Consider the following 22,322-nt stretch of genomic DNA (forward strand, 5'->3'; position numbering starts at 1 on the left):
CGGCTACACTCGTTGCATGCCGGTTATGCCGTATATGCATGTCTCTTTCTGACCTCGATGTCATCGTGCCTCTATGGAGGGTTCGTGTAACTTCTGACACGCTCACACCCTTTCTACTCAGGACTGGGACGGAGCGCTCATATTTCATACCACATATCCCATATATCCTACGAATATCGAACGGAATGCGGCGTGGACGGAAACATTTTGTATCTATCGGCCATCTATCATAATCTACGTGGCTTGTCAAGGCAAGGTGGTATTGAATCTACCAAACACAGCTTGCAGTGCGTCTAGCCGATGGTACTCCCCGCCGCGTCCCGCCATCAGTCTTAATCTGTGCGAGCGACACACCAACCTGTGCAGCGCGCTTCCTGAAATGATAAGTAGGTCGTGTGTGGAGGAATGTGTTGGAAAGCATGCCTTTTCAAGTGAATACTAGAGCCGCCCGCCTTGCATATTCAACATTTTGCAGATTGCATCGGACACCCCCGACATGCGCGAAGTAATAACACATGCTCATATGCTCACCAAACCAGTCAGAGCCCCAAATATTTCCTGAAGGTAGATGTACGTTGCTTCTAGAATCCATTTCACTCCACACGCTGGCGAGTTCTCACTACTAACACCTTTCTCTGCAGACTCGTCAGTTCATTAATGGACTGGGATCGCCTGTAGCAGGCAGGCAGATGCAGTTGTCCAGCAAAATCAAAGGCAGGATAAAACCCTCAAGACTCGTTGTTCCACTTCTTCCTCAACTTTGTACGGCGCGTCAGATAATACGCCGTATTCCGGGGGTCCTGCGACTTGGTGAGTGTATTGTTGTTTTCTGCCGTCCAGTAGATCACGACGCCCGTACTGCAGATGGCCTGGTTCATGAGATGAAGGTGGACGAACGCCGTCCATTGGCTAAATCCGACTCCCTGATGAGCTGTGCTCAGACTGCACATAATACTATTGCAACGCGTCCCACCATTATGATCTTCCACCTGGTACTCGCACCCACTAGAATCAATTGGTATTGTCGACGCCCATGGTCAGAAACCCATTACTTACTGTTGATAGGCTGCGAGCCAGGAGTGTTGTAACTCGTGTCTATGGCCGTTGATCCAGCGGCTACAGCAAGTGAGTCAATCACATCGCTTTGTGGAAGCGACAAGAGCCTCGGGGAGGACAAAGTTGCTTTACTTTGCCATCGGACGCCTTAGTGCAGGTGACACGGTAACCTGTTTCCGCTCGCTTCCTAGGACGATTAGTAGGGCGTGTGGAACGGAAGGTGTTGGAGAATACTACCTATGCAAGTGAGTATTCGAGCAACCCATCCTGCATATCCATCCTAACAATTTTCATCTGACGTCCCTGACTCGTACGATGCAGCGATATATCAGCATACTCACGGAATCGGTCAGAGCTTAAAAGATTTCTGGGGAGGATGTACGTTCCCTATGGAATCCATTTCGCTCGACACACAACTGTTATCTGTCTAGAGCTCTCAAACCGGGTGCGCCGCAGTACAATGGTCGCCAGGTCCGCGTCAGGGTCAAGGTACGCGAATGCATTGGTCTCCGAAAACGAATCATGGAATTTCTTCCCCCTTTCTTCACACCATTAACTTGAAGATGTCAATCGATATCTTGCATCCTTACTGCATGTACCTTACACATTGAACCTCCTGCAGATGGCGTTTCTCTATTATTCATTCCTCACTCTGTAACTCTTCTATTCCTGTCCCTGCGGCGAAATCTATGTACCTGACCGTGAGCCTATTGTACATGTTTGACTGAGGCACACAATGGGACAGTGGTGTTTGTGAGTGTTTGGTAGTCGTGGCATGGGCCAGTCACCGAGGTCTCACTTAACGGATTCAAGCAAGTGGACGACGTTTCTCCCCCCAACACACCCATGGCAAGTTTACTTTTTTAATCCTCAGAGTGACGCGCTCATCCAGGGGGATGTCTTCACAGAAGGACAACACGCGAAACAGACAGTCAATAAGCGACATCGAGCAGGAACTATATGATATATTTAAGAACATCCACTCAGTCCGTTTCAACCAATCCAGCGAACCGACCATCTCGGCGGACGTGCTTCCAGACGTTATACGCCAATTCTCAGAGCTTTATGGCGTCGAGTTACTTTCAGACGAGGAAATGCAGATGCTGCGCGCGTTGCTGGCGAGTAATCCTGGCATCGAGGTGACCCCGCAAGTTCTGCTCCAGTTCATCGCCGAACGGACGCGCCATAGTCCAAGGGATTCACCTGGGAAGGAAGGGCACGCCCATTCTCAGCCTCAGCAACAATCACCCTCGATCCAGTCAGACGAACACGACAGCTCTTCCGACGAGGACGGTCAAGATCGGACGGTGCACGCCAATAGAGGACGAGGACGAGACCCATTCATACACGGATCACCGTCTTCGCGATCGTCTAGCCAGAGTTCGAACGGGACGTCGCGTATCCCAAGTCGACCACCGAGCGTCCCACCAAAGACGCCCATCAATGCACCACCGCCTTCCGCATTTGATACCTCACGAAGACAACGGACGACGCCACTCGCCGGGGCAGCCCCCTCGAGTTGGACACGTCGACCGCTACCCGCTGGAAGACGTAGGAGTCTGGATGGTGCCCCCAGTGGCGCCTCGAGCGATACAGAGGTATGTCACGCGTCATTTTTCTCAACCACGTGTGCATTCCTATCAAAACTCGTTGTTATCTAGGCGTCAAGCCCCACCTCACCAGGGTCAACTTCCGTCCGTGTACGTGCACCCTCCAATCCAACGAGTCCCCGGTCAGATCTCTCTTCCCCATCCTACCCCTCCCAGCATTTCCTCCCTCGTCCTCATTCTCGCGCCCAATCTCAGCCACTCAACGCCATAGGTTTCCACTATATCTCACCTGACCGGGACCACGACCGCGGTCGTAACCCTCTGTCACCTAATCCTCTCTCCCCGGACCTCTCCTTCGAATCCTCGTTCGACTACCCTCGCCAAGGAAACGGGACAGACTCGTTCCTCGATGGCGTGTCGTCGTTACCACTACCACGGCTCCCATCCTCGGACGGCGGCTCAGACTCGGAAGATGAATCTTCGTTGGGACTCGTCCTCGACCGAAGCGCCACGTCATCAACAGTCTCTCTCGAACCTCTCGAGCGGCTTGATGCCCTCCAAAAAGCCAATACCGAGCTCGGAAGGAAATTGATGGAGGCAGAACGGACGCTCCAAGTCAAGTTGAACGAGCACGATACGGACCTGGAAGAGATGCAGGCGAGGTTGGAAGAATTGAAGAGTGAACTGACGGCCACGAAACGGGAAGAAAAGGAGTTGAGAGCGAAAGAAGTAGGTTTTTTTTTTTCACATTTGGTTGTTTTCGGGAGCTGTGTTGCTGACTCGACTCGACCATTTTATAGCGGGTGAACTCGACACAGATGGCTGCACTGGAAAGCGAGATTGCCAAGTTGCAAAAGAGTCTCGAAAATGCACGTTCTGCATACCAATCCCTCCAAAAACAATACCAGGAACAGTGCGGTACGTCCATCGCTTACCCCTCGTTATATCGGGTTGACAATGATGTTGCCCTCTACCCCGTTGGGGTACCGCAGCCGAGTCCGAACGTTACCGCAATACCCTCCGCCGTCGAGACCAGGAACTCAAAGATCTCCAGGACCTTTCGTCTCTCCAAACGCTAGAAGCCCAGAAATGGGCACGCGAGCATGACACTTACGAATCCCGAATCGCAGCGCTCGAGGCTGAGTTAGAACTCGCCCAACAAGCACACGCGCAGTTGGAGGAACAGAAGCAGGAGAATTTGATGTTGAAGGAAACGATTGACAGGATGAGGTTCGAGATGGATGAGATGAGGAGTTTGCACGGAGGTTCAGGCGCTGGTGCTGGCGGGGGGAGTCAGGGTGGAAGTCAGCAAGGCAGCGTGAGCAAGAGTCTTGGAGCGGAGTTGTTGGGGAAGATTGGGACCCAGTGGGGGATGGACGAGGATGATGAAAGCGGTGACGAGGGTGCAGAGGAAGGAGGGGATACGGAGGGTGAAGAAGAGGATGTTATTGAGAGAATTATTACCCGGAAGAAGCGGGTACGTTGACCTACTTTTTTGTTTGGTTTCTGAGATGTGACCCTGTATGCTGACTGCTGGAACAGAAAGTTGCGGTGCGGTCGAATAAAGTCGAGACCGTCATTGAGACGAAGGAGTATACGGATGCATCAACACAGTACTTCACGGCCGAACACACGTCATCGTGCGGTGTCGAAACTGACCCACCCATTCCCATCCTTACCTCAGTGTGCGCCATCCAGACTGACGGTGCTCGTCTATTATCGTCATCCATTCAAACCGAAGCCGAGCCTGTGCCTATTCCCAAGATTACGACGAGCATCGAGGTGCAGACAGACATACCTGTAGAAGCAGTACAGCCCGTTGAACCGTCTTCCCCGGAACGTGTTCCCTCACCGTCGGAAGATGAGGAAGAGGCGATGACGTCGTCTTCTTCCACACTTCTCCCTCCCACCCCTAAATCGTCGCTCTCGGCTAGTCCCCATTTACAACCACACGACCTCCCTCCATCTTACAACCAAGTTGCTTCCCAATCCCCCTCGTCGGCCACGCCGACGGACCCACGTGAGCTTCTCAAAACATGGCATAAGGGGCTTGAACTGCCCATCTCGCCCCTCCCAGGCGGTATTTCCGAGGACGCTGTCGAAGAATGGCGTGCGCTCAAGGAAGATCTCGGTGTCGAGTGCTCGGTGATTGACAAGATCATCGAAGCATCCACGAAGACTGGTGGTGGTTTAAGGAGCCGCAATCGGTTTTATAACATTTATAATACGTATGTATACGGTGCGAATGGCAGCAAAGTTACTGGGCCTTCGCCACCTTCATCAGGCGGTGACTCCTCACCACTCTCGTTCCTGGGCACCGCCAAACACTTCCTCCTCTACCTCTCTGCCTCTGCGCTCGTCTATCTCATCATGGGCCCTTACGTTGCTCCACAATACGGTCCTATCGGAGGTGCGACGTACTACGACCGTGCAGCGTGGTCGAGTTTCAACTCCATGCAGGCACCTGGTGAAGGGTTTGGGTATGATGGTACGCGGGGCGTGTGGAGTGTTGTGGAAAGAGTAGGGGTAGGCGCTGCTAGGATTGCAGGAGGGTGGCCCACGTAGGCAATAATGCCGCTTACTGTCAATGCTTTGACGCTAGGTTGGCTCCGCGACCATGCACATGTATGATTATTTTCTTTTTCTTCTTTTTTTTTTTTTTTCCCCCGTTCTATGTGCTCTCCTTTGTCCTAGCAGTCACTCGTTCGTTCGTTGCTTGCCTGCCACTGAGTCAGCTTAGTTGCCACCTTCCACTCGTTCTTTGTTCTGTCAATGAGGTTTCACTACATTCGCATCTGCCATTCGCTCCCTCTTGCTATTCCTGTTCTATGCTGCCTAATTCAAATATTGCTGCCCGGTTTCTCGGAGACAGCGAATTTCTTGATAAAATCACAAGACCGACAAAAACTGGCTTTCTCCATTCTGCCTGATTATCATCTTACGACAATTTACCCCTCACCTATGATGTTCCCCTCGTCGGAATTCCTGTAGCCGCAAACTGTATAACTCGCTGCCATGGCCCAGGATCTTGCAGGCCTGGCCTGGTTCTCCGACCGTGGACTCAAATCACAGGCGGAACCAGTTTCATGCGCATTGACTATTATGACCTTCTGGTGCCCAGATATTGATGCCTGCGAACCTCGAGGCTGCCTGACGGCTCCTCCGTGGGCACCTTCGTCAATCAGTTCAATGACATCTTCCTTCCGCGGCAGACGAATGCCTCGTTCAGGAACCTGCTCGAGAAACCTGAGCCCCCGACTGGATCCAGGCTGGGGATTATCCCTCGTTGCAGTCACTCTGTCATTGCGGCGAGTTCCTCGCTTGGACCCTACCCACTGCATTCATACCGATTGCTGTTGCTGCCATCGCCCGACGTAAGCATTGCCAGTGTTCCTGTGGCCACATCAACCACGCACGACATTCACCCTGCCAATTCTCGGCTTGCGTACCCTTCTTTCCCGGCGCCCAGTCAGGGGGTCGGCCAATAGCGTTCCTGCAGAACCCAGTTCCCTGTCTTTGCATCCTAGAATTTGGGCTCGGATTGACCAAGGTCAAACAATATATAAGGTGCAAAGCCTTCGTGGAACGAGTACCATCGCAGCCCAGCCACCCGCAATCATCCTATTCTTACAATGGTTTTGTCCCTCTGCTCTGAGATTTCGCTGTTGTCTGCAAAGTACAAGGCGTCCGACAGGAGCACAAAAGAGTCCTCAACAAGTATATTGGCAATAACGACGGTACTTTGACGTTGAAATGGACAATTTCGGCGCCAGCGCACAAGATGTTTTTCTAGATGGGACTATTTTACATGCCCTCCTCTGCACCAAGGGTGGAGTTTGGACCAAGTCGTCGCTGGACCTGGACTTCTTTGTCGCGGCCGACGGCGGAAACTTCGTGTTCAGGAAACCGTACGTTCATCATTTACCGATATGTTTGTATAAGACTATCCACTGACCAAATTCAACGACGTTCCAGCCACGAGAGCATCTTATTGTCCTACTCCTGCTTCAGTTTGCAGAAGTTCGTCTTGCATGCATTATGTCTTGGCCCAGACGGCAGGTTCTACCATTCGGAGATTGACCTCAACAATTACTGGGCGAACAAACGTGGCGCTCTCAATTCTGATAACAAGGACGTCTACTGCACTGCTCGTAGTGTCCGCCTCGACACTTCCAAAGGAGTATTCCTTTATGCGGAGCTTGCACACTACGATGGGAGGTGGCTTGCCGATTCGATTGATCTCTCTGTCTGTATCGTTAATCACGGAGGAAAGTTAGTGTTCGAGCGACAGTTAGTCGGGCCAGTTTTCAGAAGTTCGTCTGTCACGATGGGTTAGTTAACGGTTCTCTAATGCGATGGTTTCTTTGACCGTGATGGCTGGCTTGCACGAACGTTTGAGAATGTGTCGTTCGTCAGTTTCACAGTCGCGGGGATTCAAACTTTCGCAGGAAATCCGGTTTGTCTACTTCTCATCCGCAAGTACCCTTCTGATAATTTCTGTGTCGCAAACAACAGGACCATGCGCTTCGTGCCCTTGCACACTGTGCCAACTCCACCTTCTTTGTTACAGGAGTGGCCCTTGGTTTGTTCTGTGAACCCCTTGGTGGGGTGATTGGGGCTGCAGTTGTGAGTTATATGGGACTTAGTGCCCAATCAAGGATCGCGCAATACATAGACGATTCCCGGGTTCGCGATGAGATCGAAGTGGCAACCTTTAAGTTTTTCTTTGTCAAGTTCTTGACACGTCCCGTATTGGAGCAGAACACTGACTACCTGATGACCTGGCTATTGACCACTTTGAAGCCCATGCTCGAGTCCGTATTTCCCAAGATTGCCGACATGCTTCCTACCGGTGCAACTGCAGTGAGCAAACACGGAGTATATAACCTTCTTGAAAAGTCAGTGAACACTGCTTCTTTCACGATACACACTTAGCCTTCCGTCCACTCCTAGGGCCATCGACAAAGCTGCGCAAGGAGTCTCATTCCAGGATGATGAGCGTCTGTACACGCATAGCCTCCTTCCTAGCGCTTACCATATTAAAAATGCTCTATCAAATGGGGCATTGGATCTAGTCGCAGGCTTGCCACAGCCTGGCGTTGACATCCTCCATTGGGGTTACCACAAGGGTCCCAACCAAATAGTTAGTTGGCTTTTGTCGTCTTTCTCCATTCCAGCAGCTTACTCCTAGCCTATAGTGGACTTTCCAACCGGGTGCTTCCGGTTATTTGATAAAGAATGGCTCAGGAGGTACCTACATGTCCTTTGCTTCTGCCGCTGTAGCCACAAATGGGACTCCGGTGACCGGGAATCCTCTCCGCGCGGTGTGGAAGGTCGAGTGTGATGGGGACCACTACAAGTGAGTCGGGTCATACAAGGCATGGACGTTGCACTGGTGGCTCTCCTGCGCAAGATTGGTTCATGCAGGTCCAAGCAACGAGAGGAAGGATCTTGCCCTCGACTTGCTTAATCACGACATTGGAATGAAGGAAAGTCGACAGGGCTGTCTGCAATTTTGGAATGTTCAGCCTCAACTAACAAGTTGCTGTCGCCTTCTTCAGGTGGGCGTAAACATGCGAAAGAAAACAGCCAGGAATGGATTCTTGAACCCTACTGAACGGCGCCTCGAAGGCCAGTGCATTGGCTTGTTTAGGAGATCAAGTACATAGTATAGATATATGCTTTAGGTCATTCGTGTTCCCCTATGAAACTGGATATGTTAATAGAATGGACAAACTTCATCCTGTATGCCATCTCCAAAAGAAGTGATTCGAAGTACGTACATAGTTCAACGTCCGCCTAGTCTCTTACCTAAACAGTGCCTCCAAACCTGATCTCGTAGAGGCATCTGCACTCATGGCAGATCCAACAAGCCAATCGAACTATATCGCCATCGCAACCCATCATTTGAGCCTTGAGTGGACGCTGGATTTTCTGACCCGCACAATTCGTGGGACGGCGGTATATGAATTAGAGGTGAAGGGGAACGAGGTGGCGGAGGTGATGTGCGTTTGACCACCCTTCCATGATATCTTCTTGTTTGCACGAGCCATGAACTGGTAGACCTCACTGACGATACACTGGATACAGACTGGATACTGCTGATTTAGTTATTGACAGCGTTCATGTAGATGGCAGCTCTGTCGAAGTGAGTTGATCGATGAAATTAAGCTCCCTCAGATTTCTTCCGTTTTGCCATGTGCTAGTGACTGACGCCGATTCGGATGTTAACCTTTCTTCTATATAGTTCTCCTTCGGGACCAAACACACCGTCATGGGATCGGCACTTCACATTCCTATTCTATGCCCTGCAACCAAGGGTGGGTATGTGAAGCTCGCAATCAAGTACGAAACGACGACAAATTGTACGGCGTTGCAGTGGTTGGATAAGGAGTACGTGTTCCGCTTTCCCCTTGGCACAGCGTTCCCTCATCTGCTCCCCTTTCTGGGGGACAATATTTATTGACTGTGCGCCAACCAACTCACTTACTGAAATGTCCACGAAGACAAACCCAAGGTGGCAAATTTCCGTTCTTATTCAGCCAATGTCAACCTATATACGCGCGCAGTTTGGTACCAATTCAGGGTGGGTACATAACACCTTGTCTTCGGACGCATCTTTTCGTTGTTTCTGTGGTTTGCGGGAACTGGGGTCTATGGAATGCTTATAGCTTCTCCTGTCGACTATCGGACTGAATATATTCCACAGATACTCCATCGGTCAAGTTTGTATGTCTTCATGCTCCCCCTTCACTACCTATTTCGAAGACTGACATCACGTCCTCACGATCTCTATGTAGACCTACGACGCCCGTGTCACTGCGGTCCTCCCGGTCCTCATGTCCGCGATCCTTATATCCCCTGATTCGACAAGCTTCCCGCACGACGGAAGAAAGATCGGACATGATAAGGTCACGTACGTCTTTCGGCAGGTGGGTATCTGTGTCCGTTTGGAGTCCGCACGGCTGTTCATTTAGTACGACTTGTACTCCCATGCTCTATTTGGACACCAATATCTACTGCAACAACCTCTATTCCATTACATCTTGATATGTCGACCTGCAGTTCGTTCCGATTCCTTCGTACCTCCTCGCCATCGCGTCTGGGAATCTGCGGTACAGGCCTTTTCCCGTACCGAAAGGGAAAGACTGGACGAGCGGCGTATGGGCGGAAGAAGAGCTCGTAGACGCAGCGGAATGGGAATTTAAAGAGGATACCACGAAGTGTGTCCCTATCTACCTCTCTGTGGCCTCCCAGTCGGGATCGCACTTGTGCTCCATGCAGCGGTTAGGTTGACACAGGAGTGTGTATTGGTAGGTTTCTGGAAGCCGAAGAAAAGATAATGGTGCCGTATCGGTTTGGAGTATATGATTTATTGGTCCTTCCGCCATCATTCCCATATGGGGGTATGGTAAGTACCCCCTCACCTTCGGTCTCGACATGTCCCTACCCCGTGTATTGACCTTGATGCTCTCCCACACAGGAAAACGCCTGCGTCACATTTGTTACGCCCAGTACGTACATCCTCTGCATTCCCCTTCACTCCTGTTTGGACCTTATTTGTCATAGCACTGCTCACCGGAGACAGGGCACTGGTCAATATCATCGTTCATGAGATTACGCATTCGTGGTTCGGAAATGGGGTCACGTTAGTACATTGATCTCCCACTCTTCTCAATTCTGACCGATAATTTCGCCTGCCAATTTCCTTGCGACCCCCCTTTTCATGACTTGCCCTCACCGAACCATACCGCCTTGCTACGCCATCCAAAAACCAGACATGCCGACGCCTGCCACTTTTGGCTCAATGAAGGCTGGACGACCTACATCGAACGTTTACTCCAACAAATTCTTCACACACCCGCACATCGGGGTTTCTCGTTCCTAATTGGATCCAAAAGGCTTTATGACGATCTCAAATTGTATGAATCCAGACCAGCATATCAGCGATTGCAGATCGCTTTTGAGCACGGTGAGAATCCAGATGATGCATATAGTGGTGTCCCGTACGAGAAGGGTGCGAATTTCCTGCTGCATATCGGTGAGTAACCTCAGTTTGAGGGTCAGATCTTCAACTGGCGAGCGGTACTGAATCTCTCTCTTCCACTTCGCCGATCCATCACTCTAGAACGCACACTCGGGGGCATTAACGTATTCCTTCCATACATCAAAAACTACGTTCAGACCTTCATGGGAAAGAGCATCACGACACAGGAATGGAAGGACCACTTATATGCTTATTATTGCGAGCACGGGACACGTGATAACGTCGAGGCGCTGGATAGCATCGATTGGAATGTACGTCATTTTCCCTTCTGTCTATAACCGCTCTTCTGTTCTGATCTTGTTACCGCTGCCATATTTATTCTCACACTCCTCAGGCCTGGTTGCATGGTGAAGGTTTAACGCTTCCAGTCCCAGCTGAATACGACATGACACTCGCTCGTCAATCCAATGTGCTTGCTGATCGATGGGATAAAGCCCGTACCTCGACAAACCTTCACGAGCTCTTCAATGCATCCGATTTACAAAAATTAGATGCGAACCAGATCAGTAAGTTATCCCTCCTTCTCTGCCACACCTACACTATATATCCATTTCGCAATTTTTATCCTCTTATCTTCCATCACTCTAATTACTTAGTATACTAGTCGTCTTCCTTCAACGCCTCCAGTCCTACACTGCCCTCCCCAAATCCCATGTCGACTTCCTGGGATCGACCTATTCATTTTCCACAACGCCTAATGCCGAAATTCGTCTCCGGTTTTACCAAGTCGCTTTGTTAGATCCTCAGACAGATGCTGCAAGGGAGTATGCTGTAGATGCCGCCGCATGGGTCGTCGGCCAGGAGACTTCGAAGGGTATCGTCAAAGGTCGCATGAAGTTCTGCAGACCAATATTCAGGGCGTTGTATGCTGTTGATGCAAAGTTGGCTTTGGAGACATATCAACGGCACAAACTTGCATTCCATCCCATTGCGAGGAATCTGATTGAGAAGGTGAGAAATAATGGTGCTTGTGTAGCTGTGTCGACTATTGACCACGGGCGGGGATGGTTATAGGATTTGGGTTTGATCTCGACAAATGTTAACGCCAACGTGGCAAAATAAGAATCCAGTTCATAGGGATGTGGACTGCTGGTACGAAAGGCAAAGTGCCCGCAGACAAAGATGAAAATGCGTTCACAATGATGTAACTACAATAACAGCGGGCACGTAGCATAGGAGGGCATGCATAACCTGACGTAGATTACCAACGCCGCCACATTGTGGTAAGCGACAGTTGATCTAATATCCTGTAGGGTCAGGTACGGATACGTACTGTTCCACGAACTCCTGAGTTGAGCTGATGCATACCAACAACAACAATTCCCTCGTCACTTGTTCCGGTGACGTCTACAAGCAAGCGGCGCGCACCACTACTGCAGTTTGCACACACCACAACTACGTGCTACCGATACTGTGCAATTCTGTGTGCTGCTCTGTAACGTAGTAGTGGGGATGCCCCCAACATTCTAACATCACCATTAGTTTTGCGGATTTCCTTCTCCCACCTGACCGAGTCAGGTTAACGCACATGCGCTCTCCAATCTGACAAATCCCTCTTCAGATCTCTCTTCCTTGGAACTCACCACTGTGGGGTGAGTACACTCAGAACAGCTCACAACGACGACAGAATGTGGACAGGCATGTGGGGATTAGACAATCAAGCATATATGCTGATACAAGATGCTCAACAGAGCAAGTGAGAGGAAAGAGAGAAAAAGAAGAGACAACCTGTGCATACATGCAGCACCAGTATATATACCCCCAGGGTCCAAACAGTACAACACAGCAGGAGGGATCTGCATGCCCAGATGAGGGCACAATCGAGGGAATAGGAGATGTGATGATGTGAAGTGATAGTGTGAATGGTGTGTATGGTGTGTGAGTGGCAAGCGGTAAGTGGTAAGGTAAGCGAACGCTTACACCCTCCCAGCCCATAAAAAAAGGCAACTGGGGGGAGAGGGAGCATGAGTGGGCATGAACCCTGCATCTTCTTCAGCATCTTCTTTGTCAACCTGACCTCAACTCTTCTTCGTCAACCTCAACATCTTCTTCATCAACCTGTCCTCAACTCTTCTTTGTCAACCTCAACGCCCTATGGCAGGTGCTCCCTTTCCCAAACATCTAATGCCTCACAATCCTCCAGGTCCTTCTTCGTCAACCACTCATCATCCTCCAGTCCATACCCTAACCACCACACCAAATACTTCTTCGTCCTCCCAACCCGCTTCTCATCCAAGATCCACTCAATCAAGTTCTCCAACTGACCACTCTCTGTGACCACAGGGCCTGGGCAAGGTAGCTTGTGAGAGGGGAAGAGTGTTGTATCATTAGGCATGAAGGTGCGTAGTTGACTGACGTGGAATGTGGTGCATGCGTTGGCTGCATGAGGCACATCTAAGACATAGGAGGAGGTTTTGGGCGAAGCCGACAAGATGGTGTAGGGGCCATCATACCATGGCATAAATTTGGCTACATGATTTGTTCCATTAGTAAGATATTCACGATGACAATGTTTCGTAGACAGCCAAACCTTGTCCCCGACTGAAAACCTTGGGTTGGGGACACAGCATTGATTAGCTGCATGAGCTTGAGCTGCCTTTGCTGCGAGTAAGTTGTCACGCACTTCGAGGACGTCCATCTCCAGATGAGCCAAAAAGGCAGCAGCATCTGCATGTTCTGTCGTCTCAGCGTCCAAAGTGGAGATGGGGGGTAAGAGACATGGAGAACAACCAAGGTGGAGCTGAAATGGGGAGAATCCCGTACTATTGCTAATGGTGTTCATAATATGGAAACATATGTGAGGCAGGGCCTTGACCCAGCCTTTCTGGCTATGTTCGACATGGAAGTGAACACATTGGTTGACTGTCTTGTTGGTGCGCTCGCTTGCCCCATCGGTCTGGGGATGGTATGACAAAGACATCTTGAGTTTAACTCCTGTCAACTTGTGAAGGGACCTCCAGAAGCGAGATAAGAAAAGCTTATCTCGATCTGAAATGACCTCCAAGGGAAGGCCATTTTCACAATACCAATGATTGAAGAAAAGTGTAGCAAACTCCGAGGCAGTGATGGAACTTCGACAAGGCACAAGGTGTATGTCAGCGCCAAGGTGGTCCATCATTGTGACAATCATATTGAAGCCGTGGTCCTCTGGTAAGGGACCGATGAAGTCAATGGCCACAGAGTCTCCATGAGCATCAGGGACTGGCAGGGGATGTAATGGGCCCACCAGTGCCATAGTCAGAGACTTGTTGCGCATGCAATGAGTGCAAGCTGGGATATATGCAGATGCAAGGTCATGATGCATGTTAGGCCAGTAGAATGAATTACAGAGAGCTGCATAGGTCTTGTCCGTGCCAAAATGGCCTAAGGTGTCATGGGCGAGGTGAAAGAAGCATTCTTGTAGTGAATGTACATGGGGGATCACCAAGCAACCTGCAAGGTACAACAGGCCATCTCATTCCTGTAGACCGGGCAGTGAGTCAAGAAGAGAGAATAGTTGCTGACAGAAGGGATCTTCTGTGTATCCTTTCAATATCTCCACTGTCAGCAACTTGTCCACCTCGACCATGGATGCTGCAGCCACGGGGGGGGCATCATCTGAGCGTCACAACAGGGCATCAGCACCCACATTATGCTCGCCTTGAATATAATGAATTGTCAGATCAAACTGGGACATGTATTCTTGCCAGTGAGCTTGGCACTGGGAGAGGTTGCATTGTAGGGCAAAGTGCTGAAGGGTTCAATGATCAGTATACACCAACACTGGGGTCCCAAGCAGCTTGACCCTCCACTTCTTCAAGGCACAAGTGATGGCGAGGAGTTCCTTCTTGTGCACAGGGTAATTGAGTTCAGCACCACGAAGGGGAGTGGAATCAAAAGCAACCGGCCAAGCCATCTCCCAAGTGGGTCCCCAAGAGAGAATTGCCCCAGTTCGGAAGTCTGAGGCATTGCATGTAAGGAAAATGCGGTTGTCACCTGGATTATCATGATCAATCGTCATCAAACAGTGGGGACTGACCATGAGATCTTTGATGGCCTGGAAGGCCTGCTGATGGTCATCATTCCAGACAGGGAACTTGAGTTCCATGGCCTTGGTTGTCAATGTGTTCAGAACACATGTGTGCTCTGTGAGATTGGGAAGATGATCTGCAATGTAATGAACAAGGCCCAGGAAGGCCTGCATGTCCATAACTGATCGTGGTACTGGCCAATCAAGGATCCTTGCGATCTTGGAAGAGTCAGGCTCAATTCCATGAGCAGAGATGCGTTGGCCAAGAAACAGAACTTCAGTACAAAACAACTGAGTCTTCTTAAGAGAACAATATAACTTAGCATCACAGAGAGCCTGGAGGACTGCATGGACATTGTGTTCATGTTCCTCAAGCATCTGTGACCAGATAATAATGTCATTGAGATACACGTGGCAAATGCGACTGATTAGATGACAGAGGGCAGCAGACATCTGATGCTGATGAACCACAGGGGCATTCTGCACCCCCATAGGCATGACAGTCCACTCGTACAGGCCCCAAGGTGTGTGCATGGCTAACCATTTAATGTCATCTGGATGAACCTTGGTCTGAAAGAAGGCATTGGTCATATCCAGTTTCATGAAATACCTGCCTTTAGCACAATCATGAAGGATCTCATCGATGCAGGGTAACGGGTGGTTATCGGGGATCGTGTTCAGATTGAGTTGTCAAAAATTGTTGACCCAGCGTGGCAACACAGCAGGATCCACCTTTGGAATAATGAATGCAGGCGAAGAGTGAGTACTATTGGAAGGCCGTAAATGCCCTGCATCCAGATGTTGTTGTAGTAACATTTTCCATGCTCCATGATACTTCTTTGGACAATTGTATGACCGAAGCTGGATCACCTTGTTGGCATCCTTGGGCTGGACCCAGAAAAGCACATCATCAGGCAGGGCATCCATGGTCAGGATGTCACTCAGGAAGCAATCAGCAAACTCAACCTTGAGTCGTGCATCGCACATTGTCAGCTCCTCAGCAGCCGCAAGGACCTCAATGCGATGCTGTACTGCGCCAATAACATCCACCCCACAGACCAGGGTGGACACCACCTCCACAAGTTCACGATACGTGGGCAGAACACTATGTAGCTCTGCAAGGACCACACCCTTAAGTTGCTTGACAGCCTGAACGGTAGGGGTTACTGGTGAGGGGACAGGAGCCAGGACAGGAGTTGGAGGATTCAACAAGTCATAACCAGTATCTTTATTAATACATGTACGGAGAGTGTGATTGACAATGAGCTGATTATGTGCAAGGAACGGGAGTCCTAACAAGAGTGGTGTACATAAACAGGGCGCAATGATTGCGCAGACGGACCGAGAATGAAAGTGTGCATCTGGGGAAAGACAAGATAGCACAACGTAACTCTGCAGAGACATGACCTCCTGGTTACCAGAAGAAAGTGCTACCGAAACGTCAAGGGACTTGTGCAACTGACAGCGCCGTAACCCTAGCTTCGAGACAAGGGTTTCATCAATCAGAACTAAATGAGAACCACTGTCAATCAGTGCCTTCACAGGTAGAGGGAAGGTCATGTTAGGTCCTTCCAGGAGGCAGGACCACCAGAGATGGGGAATGGAAAGAGGTGCAACATACTCTTCACCTGAGTCAGTTCCATCCCCCAGCGCAGCAGAGGGCATGACAACAGCAATGGCATCTGTGTCATCATCCACTTCAGTGATGTGGGAGTGCTTCGCTGCAGGCTCCTCTTCGATGATTGTGGCAATAGGTTTGGCACATTTCTTACGAGTGGCCTCAACATCAGCAGCGGTCAGCACTTTGTAGTTTTTTGCATCAGGGAAATCATTTGGGCAATCATGTGTGGTATGGTTTTGAAAGAGACAGTGGCATTTGAAACAGCCCGAGTTGTCCCAAAGGAGCTGGCATTCCTTGATGATGAGGGCAGGAGGGCAAGTGCGGGTGCGACCATCTGGTGCCTTCGAACCCGACACTGCAGTGTTAGCTGAATGGCTGGGTTGAAAAGGCTTTCTACGAAGAGCCACATCAAGTTTTGCAGCGTCGTGAACACGTTTCTCGTCAAGCAAGTGGACCAGGTCGAGCCAAGCACGGAACTGCTTCTCACAGCAGCCACCAGACAAGCAATATTCTGCAGTGAGATCCAGGTGCATGTGAGACTCTAGGTGAAAACGAAGATGGTCTTCAGTGAGGTGGAACTCGCTACCCCATAACAGAACATTCAGACTCTCCACCTCAACAGCCCACAAGTGGAAGGCTTTGTTACCCTGCATTGACAAGAGCATTTTCTGCTGGATAGCTTCCACCCAGTTGCTGGGAAGCCAGTATGTACGGACTTCATCCATAAACTCCGAGAAGGAGAGGGTAGTCAGTCAACTGCTGTTGTTACTAATCCAGTCCTGCACATGAGGATCCAGAAGGTGACCCGCAACTTTGGCGACCTGAACATCCTCTGCTACACTTTTTAGCCAAAAGTAATTCTCACAACCTAGTTCCCAGCTTCGCAACCCTTCTGGGGTGATGTCACCCACTGTTAAGAAGGGAGGGGTTTTTCCAGGAGTGGTATTTTTGCATCACACTACCTGAGACTGTGTTGAGGACATCACAAAGACAGGGAGAACCACTGTGAAGCTGTCAGACAACGATGAGCTATCTGTGGAAGTCAGAGATGGTGGAAGGGATGCTGGTAATGGGATGTGTGCAGGGGAGATAGGCAGAGACAGAGCAGTGCTGGGCAGGGCCACAGGCAGTGGCATAGATGGCAGGGGAGTAGAGGCAGCATGTGATGTAGACAGCAAAGACAAAGATGAGGACAATGGCGATGACAATGATGTCGCAGGTGGAGGGTTATTCCCTCGACTACAGGTAGTCAAGGGTACAGGGATGGAGGGAACACAACGGGACAGCAGTTTACGGGATGGCAGTTTGACACCTCTAGCAGGCATCAACATGCGCTATGGCACGTTCAAAAAAAGTGGAACTCACCACTGTGGGGTGAGTACACTCAGAATGGCTCACAATGACGACAGAACATGGACAGGCATGTGGGGATTAGACAATCAAGCATATACACTGATACAAGATGCTCAACAGAGCAAGTGAGAGGAAAGAGAGAAAAAGAAGAGATGACCTGCACATACATGCAGCACCAGTATATATACCCCCAGGGTCCAAACAGTACAACACAGCAGGAGGGATCTGCATGCCCAGACGAGGGCACGATCGAGGGAATAGGAGATGTGACGACGTGAAGCGATAGCGTGAACGGTGCGTACGGTGCGTGAGTGGCAAGCGGTAAGCGGTAAGGTAAGCGAACGCTTACATTCCTCTTCCAACTTTACTTCCTTCGTCCCATTCCCCTGCCCAATCCCGACTTCTTCACGCTATGGGCCTCCACCATATCTCGCCTGACCAGGACCACGACCGAAATAGTACCCTCCGGCACCTAATCCTCTCGAACCGCTCGACGCCGTCCAAAAAGCCAGTGCCGATCTCCTTGTACTCGCAATATCAGTTGCGATGCTAGTATCGTCATTTTTGCAACAATTTACCCACCACTTCGACGTACCTCCTCAAACCTTGCAATTTATCAATGTTCCCTCTAATCGGTATTCCTGCCATGTCGTGCAGCAATATAAATTTTGCTGCCAGTACCAGGGATATGCAGGCTTAGTTCCCTCGCCGTGGGACTCAGCAACGGGGGGTCGACGTTGTACTGTGATTTCAGCAAGTTTCATACTATAGTACTGTAGCTACGAGCCTTATCGCCGCCTTCGTCAAGTGATTCTTATTCTTCAGTTTTCCGTGGCTTCTGAAATATAGAATGCAAGCACCGTGACATCGATATGTTCTCAGTTTCCCCCGAAGGCACCATTCAGTTCATGATGACATCGTCCTTCCGCAGCAGATGATTGCCTCGTACAGGACCTTCTCCTCGGAGAACTCAAGTTCCCGATATATTTTTTCCGGTCATGCGTATGCAGGTGGTTTGACTGCTATAACCTGGATCTAGGGCCAGGACGTTATACCGGCCCTACGAACCACACGCGACAAGATGTTGCGCTGTAAGTCTGTCGCTGGAATCTCTTAGTGATGGCCTTGCTCTGACTCCTAGCTGTGTCTATCAGTACGAACTGTGCAGCACGCAACTTTTACGCTCACAGCGGTTTTCTGACTTCAGCCACTTGCAAGCTGTAGTTTACTCCTTCCAGTGGCACGTTCAACTGCACGACAGCCTTGGAAGCTGAAGAAAAGCTGATTCGATTCATTCCGTTGATGAGTTGATGGATGCGATTAGCCCGACATAATTTTATAGCAAGTACTGTTTTAGAGACAACTTGCACAGGATGATACCGAGTCTGGCCAAGTTCTACGGTGATTCCGAACCGAAACTCCCGCCCAACATCACTGATCGGTAACACAGCTCAGAAAAGACCCGAGACAGGGCACGTCCAGGAGCAAAGCCTATCTTGCGTTCGTATTATCGTCTAACAACCAATCGTACAAATAATAGAAGGTGAAGAATACATATTGACGTATCCACCTACTACGGAGTATTACAACGGTAAATGCAGTAAAGCAAGACAGAGCGAGAATGTGACAAAATTATCAAGAGATGGACGGCAGTATCAAAGCAGTAGCTGAAAGGACAAACATTCTGTGTAGCAAAGTTAATAGGTGTTCCCAACCCGTGCCGCGCTTCGCATGTGGTTGCGAGCGCTTGTAGTCTTGTTAAGAGTGTGTCCTCTTCCTGTGGTTGTTCAAACTATTTTTGCGCGTAAAACTCAACCCGCAGTCAGGGCATTCGAACCGCAATTCCAGATGCACCTCGAATACATGTCGCAACACATTCTCTCTTTTCATCTGGGGCGCATCACAGGCCACCCAGCGGCACGACACCGTTGTTGTGTCACTCCCGCTGATACCATGTGCTCTCAGATGTCCCGAGAACTGCTCCGGGAAAAGGACATCATTGCAAGGCTCACCGCCGACTACCCACCCGCACGTGTGAGGTTGTTGAGCGCGAGGTCCAGAAAGATAATTGAGCATCGTATACTCGTCCTGCGGGAAATCGGAAAATCAGTGCGACGTTTCCTAGAACTGAAGGGAATTCACCTCAGGAGACCAGTTCTCGTTAAACCCGGAACCGCTCTGGCAGTGAGACATGATTTGGATTGCAGGAGTTGAGATGGCTGTAAGTGCTGCTGACTTGAATCATATATACTCTTCAGTGACGCCAAATGGACGGCTGGTCGTAATGAGACGATGTGGAGTCCGTCTTAGCATCGGGAATGCTTTCCGATGGCAGGAGTTTCCATTGTACCCTACCATTGGCAAAACCGATCATTCGGACCATTTATAAAGGAGTACGCACAGGTTCTTTCTGTACTCAGGAATTCGGGATGTTCATCAAAAAAGCATAAACCAGAGGCCGACCCCGGAAATCGGGAGTCCGACAATCACGCTGCGCCACGAAGTGCTGGGATGTACACAAATGAGGGCAAATTACCCTAAGTTGGCGATGAAACGTCCTACCATCTCCACTTACCGTCCAGTACCGGGCCGCAGACAACCAAACTACGTTGGGGCAGAACCGGGTAACAGCCCATCGGAAGAGGTGGTATGGCAGTAGGGCTTCCGCAGGCACATGGGTCGGGTTGCCGAGTGACGCCATGGAGGTTTAACGCGTTACATTTACCCTAAAGTTCGACATGCGCGTTGGGAACAATAAAATATAGGCCTGTAAGCCACGAAGCGCTGATAATCACGAACAAACCGGTATGGAAGGCACAGGAACCACCGAGAGGGTATCTATGTGCACGCACCTGCGATCCAAAAGCACAGCAAGCTTTGCAGACTGCAAATGTGACGCAAGCGCGTTGGTCGGGCAGGCGCTTTTGGAGGTCGGCGTATCAAGACATATCCTGGAGTGCACAAGCAGATCGGGCCAAGGACGAAATACTACCACCAGCATGTCAATGTCACCGACCATCAGTCTGATCTGAACTCGTAAGTGTCCACCATCTCCCGCTGAACTGCCAGTGAACACTACGTAACTCACGTGACCTACCGCGACCGACCCTTGGTAATCGATTTACATAACAGATTTTTTTATCTGATACACCCCTCGGGATAGTCAAGAGCAAGCACCGCCACCAAAACCGCTTTCGTCATGGTTCTCGTTGCAAAATTTCTGTCCAGTGGAGCATCTATTCGCAGCGGAGGTACTCTTCGGTAATTCCTGTAGCCAATCAAGACCCCGTAAGACAGCACGCACCGGTACTGGAAGAGAGAGATATATACTGATCGAGCTGGAAATCCTCAGACTTTGGCGAATGCTAATAAGTATCACACGGAACCCTGAAAATGAAACCTTGCAAGAAAGCAATTAGTTTCTTGTCCTCAAATTCGGCAACCCGTATTCAGCCTCATCGTTATCATCTTCTGGGAGCCCGCTGGCCTTACTTTGCAATGCTCCTTACTAGCCCATTGTCCTTTCCTTCGACCTATGTCCGCTCATGCCTTATTTCTCGGGTGGTCGCCTCTTTCTTACAACTCAAACAGCATAGTGATACCTTCCCTGCCTGTACAGCATTCCTTATATCTTCTGCGTCGGTCCCGACTCTTTTGTGCAGTCCGAGCCAGGGTCTGCATGACAACTTTCGCAGACAACCTGCATCCGAATCTTGCTGCCTACTTTCACCCGAGGAAATAGACTATCAACCATTGCTGTGATGAAATTGCCTTGGAGAAAACGTTTTCTCCGGAAAGGATGTGCTACTGCTTGATAGCAAGTGCAAGGGGAAGGCTGGGAAAATGGAGATCTGGGATAACTTAAATGGGTGGTTACCTCGAGTAAGGTTTAGTTCCACATATCGATCGGGTTTCTTGTCCACAATAGTTTCGTGGCGGTGTTAGGTTGGTATGTCAGACTCTCCATCATGGTGACTGCGCCGCTTCTGCGGTTTTATAAGCAAATGTAACAAGTGGGGGATATGATGGAACTAAGGTTCGGTGTCATTTTGCCATTGTTGACGCTTCCGGTCCATCCCACTCTTGCCCAACGTGAAATCCTACATAGGATTTTTCAGCCATGTTCTGGAGCCTAAGGCACTAATGTAAGTAGGTCCGGTCTTGGAGGCGAGTGGTAGGGCAAAAGAAAATAAGATGCTTTTGTCTTCAGTGGAATGGAAGTCAGAGCGATAGCTTAAAGGTTGGCGTGAAATCCCATGACCTGGAGGATATTGCAGCACAGGGGCCTCCTGCAAAAATATACCAGGAATCGGCTATGATAGTGTTTACAGCACGTCCTAAAAATAAATGCACATGGTTAAGAGTAGAAAGAAGCACTATGTCTGGTCCAATTCCCATACTTGCAGCGGGACACTTGCAGAACAGTGTCAGCATTAGGCACTTTGGTCTTTGCCTCGGACGGCCTCCCTCAGCCTCCCTCGGGTTCTTACGACAGCTTGTAAGGGTGTCAGCCCTGTTCGTCCCCTGAAGCGGCGGGTCGGCGGGTTACGAGACTATGTCAGCATACTGCATAGTAACACAAAGATGTCCGACATCCGCAAGACATTATACCCTGATATAGCCTGCCACAGACAATTTTAGGCTAAAAGTCGGTTCTGGGGTAAATTCAATTCCGTGAACGGCTGC

At 50.0% G+C, this 22,322-nt stretch overlaps 4 protein-coding genes across 4 annotated transcripts; all 4 read left to right on the top strand.

Moving 5' to 3' along the window:
- Nucleotides 1-1,834: 1,834 nt before the first annotated feature.
- On the top strand, nt 1,835-5,275 carry F5J12DRAFT_473240 (uncharacterized protein). Its single transcript, XM_051739595.1, has 6 exons — nt 1,835-1,905; nt 1,965-2,654; nt 2,718-3,335; nt 3,407-3,524; nt 3,599-4,083; nt 4,149-5,275. The coding sequence occupies exons 1-6, from the start codon at nt 1,903-1,905 to the stop codon at nt 5,169-5,171; spliced, it is 2,937 nt and encodes a 978-aa protein (XP_051595325.1). The 5' UTR covers nt 1,835-1,902; the 3' UTR covers nt 5,172-5,275.
- Nucleotides 5,276-6,153: 878 nt separating this feature from the next.
- On the top strand, nt 6,154-7,073 carry F5J12DRAFT_473262 (Cyanovirin-N). Its single transcript, XM_051739596.1, has 2 exons — nt 6,154-6,514; nt 6,582-7,073. The coding sequence occupies exons 1-2, from the start codon at nt 6,360-6,362 to the stop codon at nt 6,940-6,942; spliced, it is 516 nt and encodes a 171-aa protein (XP_051595326.1). The 5' UTR covers nt 6,154-6,359; the 3' UTR covers nt 6,943-7,073.
- Nucleotide 7,074: 1 nt separating this feature from the next.
- Nucleotides 7,075-8,339, top strand: F5J12DRAFT_473275 (uncharacterized protein). The gene is made up of 4 exons (XM_051739597.1): nt 7,075-7,504; nt 7,560-7,749; nt 7,805-8,099; nt 8,168-8,339. Exons 1-3 carry the CDS (start codon nt 7,242-7,244, stop codon nt 7,967-7,969), a joined length of 618 nt encoding a protein of 205 aa, XP_051595327.1. The 5' UTR covers nt 7,075-7,241; the 3' UTR covers nt 7,970-8,099; nt 8,168-8,339.
- A 123-nt stretch (nt 8,340-8,462) lies between these two features.
- On the top strand, nt 8,463-12,111 carry F5J12DRAFT_747889 (peptidase family M1-domain-containing protein; the record flags this gene model as incomplete). Its single annotated transcript, XM_051742093.1, has 15 exons — nt 8,463-8,611; nt 8,697-8,754; nt 8,854-8,999; nt 9,113-9,192; nt 9,316-9,335; nt 9,407-9,538; nt 9,672-9,829; nt 9,924-10,017; nt 10,090-10,120; nt 10,176-10,254; nt 10,385-10,647; nt 10,735-10,904; nt 10,988-11,159; nt 11,258-11,604; nt 11,668-12,111. The coding sequence occupies 15 exons, from the start codon at nt 8,463-8,465 to the stop codon at nt 11,713-11,715; spliced, it is 1,947 nt and encodes a 648-aa protein (XP_051595328.1). The 3' UTR covers nt 11,716-12,111.
- Between the last annotated feature and the right edge of the window lie 10,211 nt (nt 12,112-22,322).

This window comes from Pisolithus orientalis (genome assembly GCF_024613125.1).
Source record: "Pisolithus orientalis strain OTSU chromosome Unknown F5J12scaffold_57, whole genome shotgun sequence".
In the NCBI taxonomy this organism is placed as follows: Eukaryota; Fungi; Basidiomycota; class Agaricomycetes; order Boletales; family Pisolithaceae; genus Pisolithus; species Pisolithus orientalis.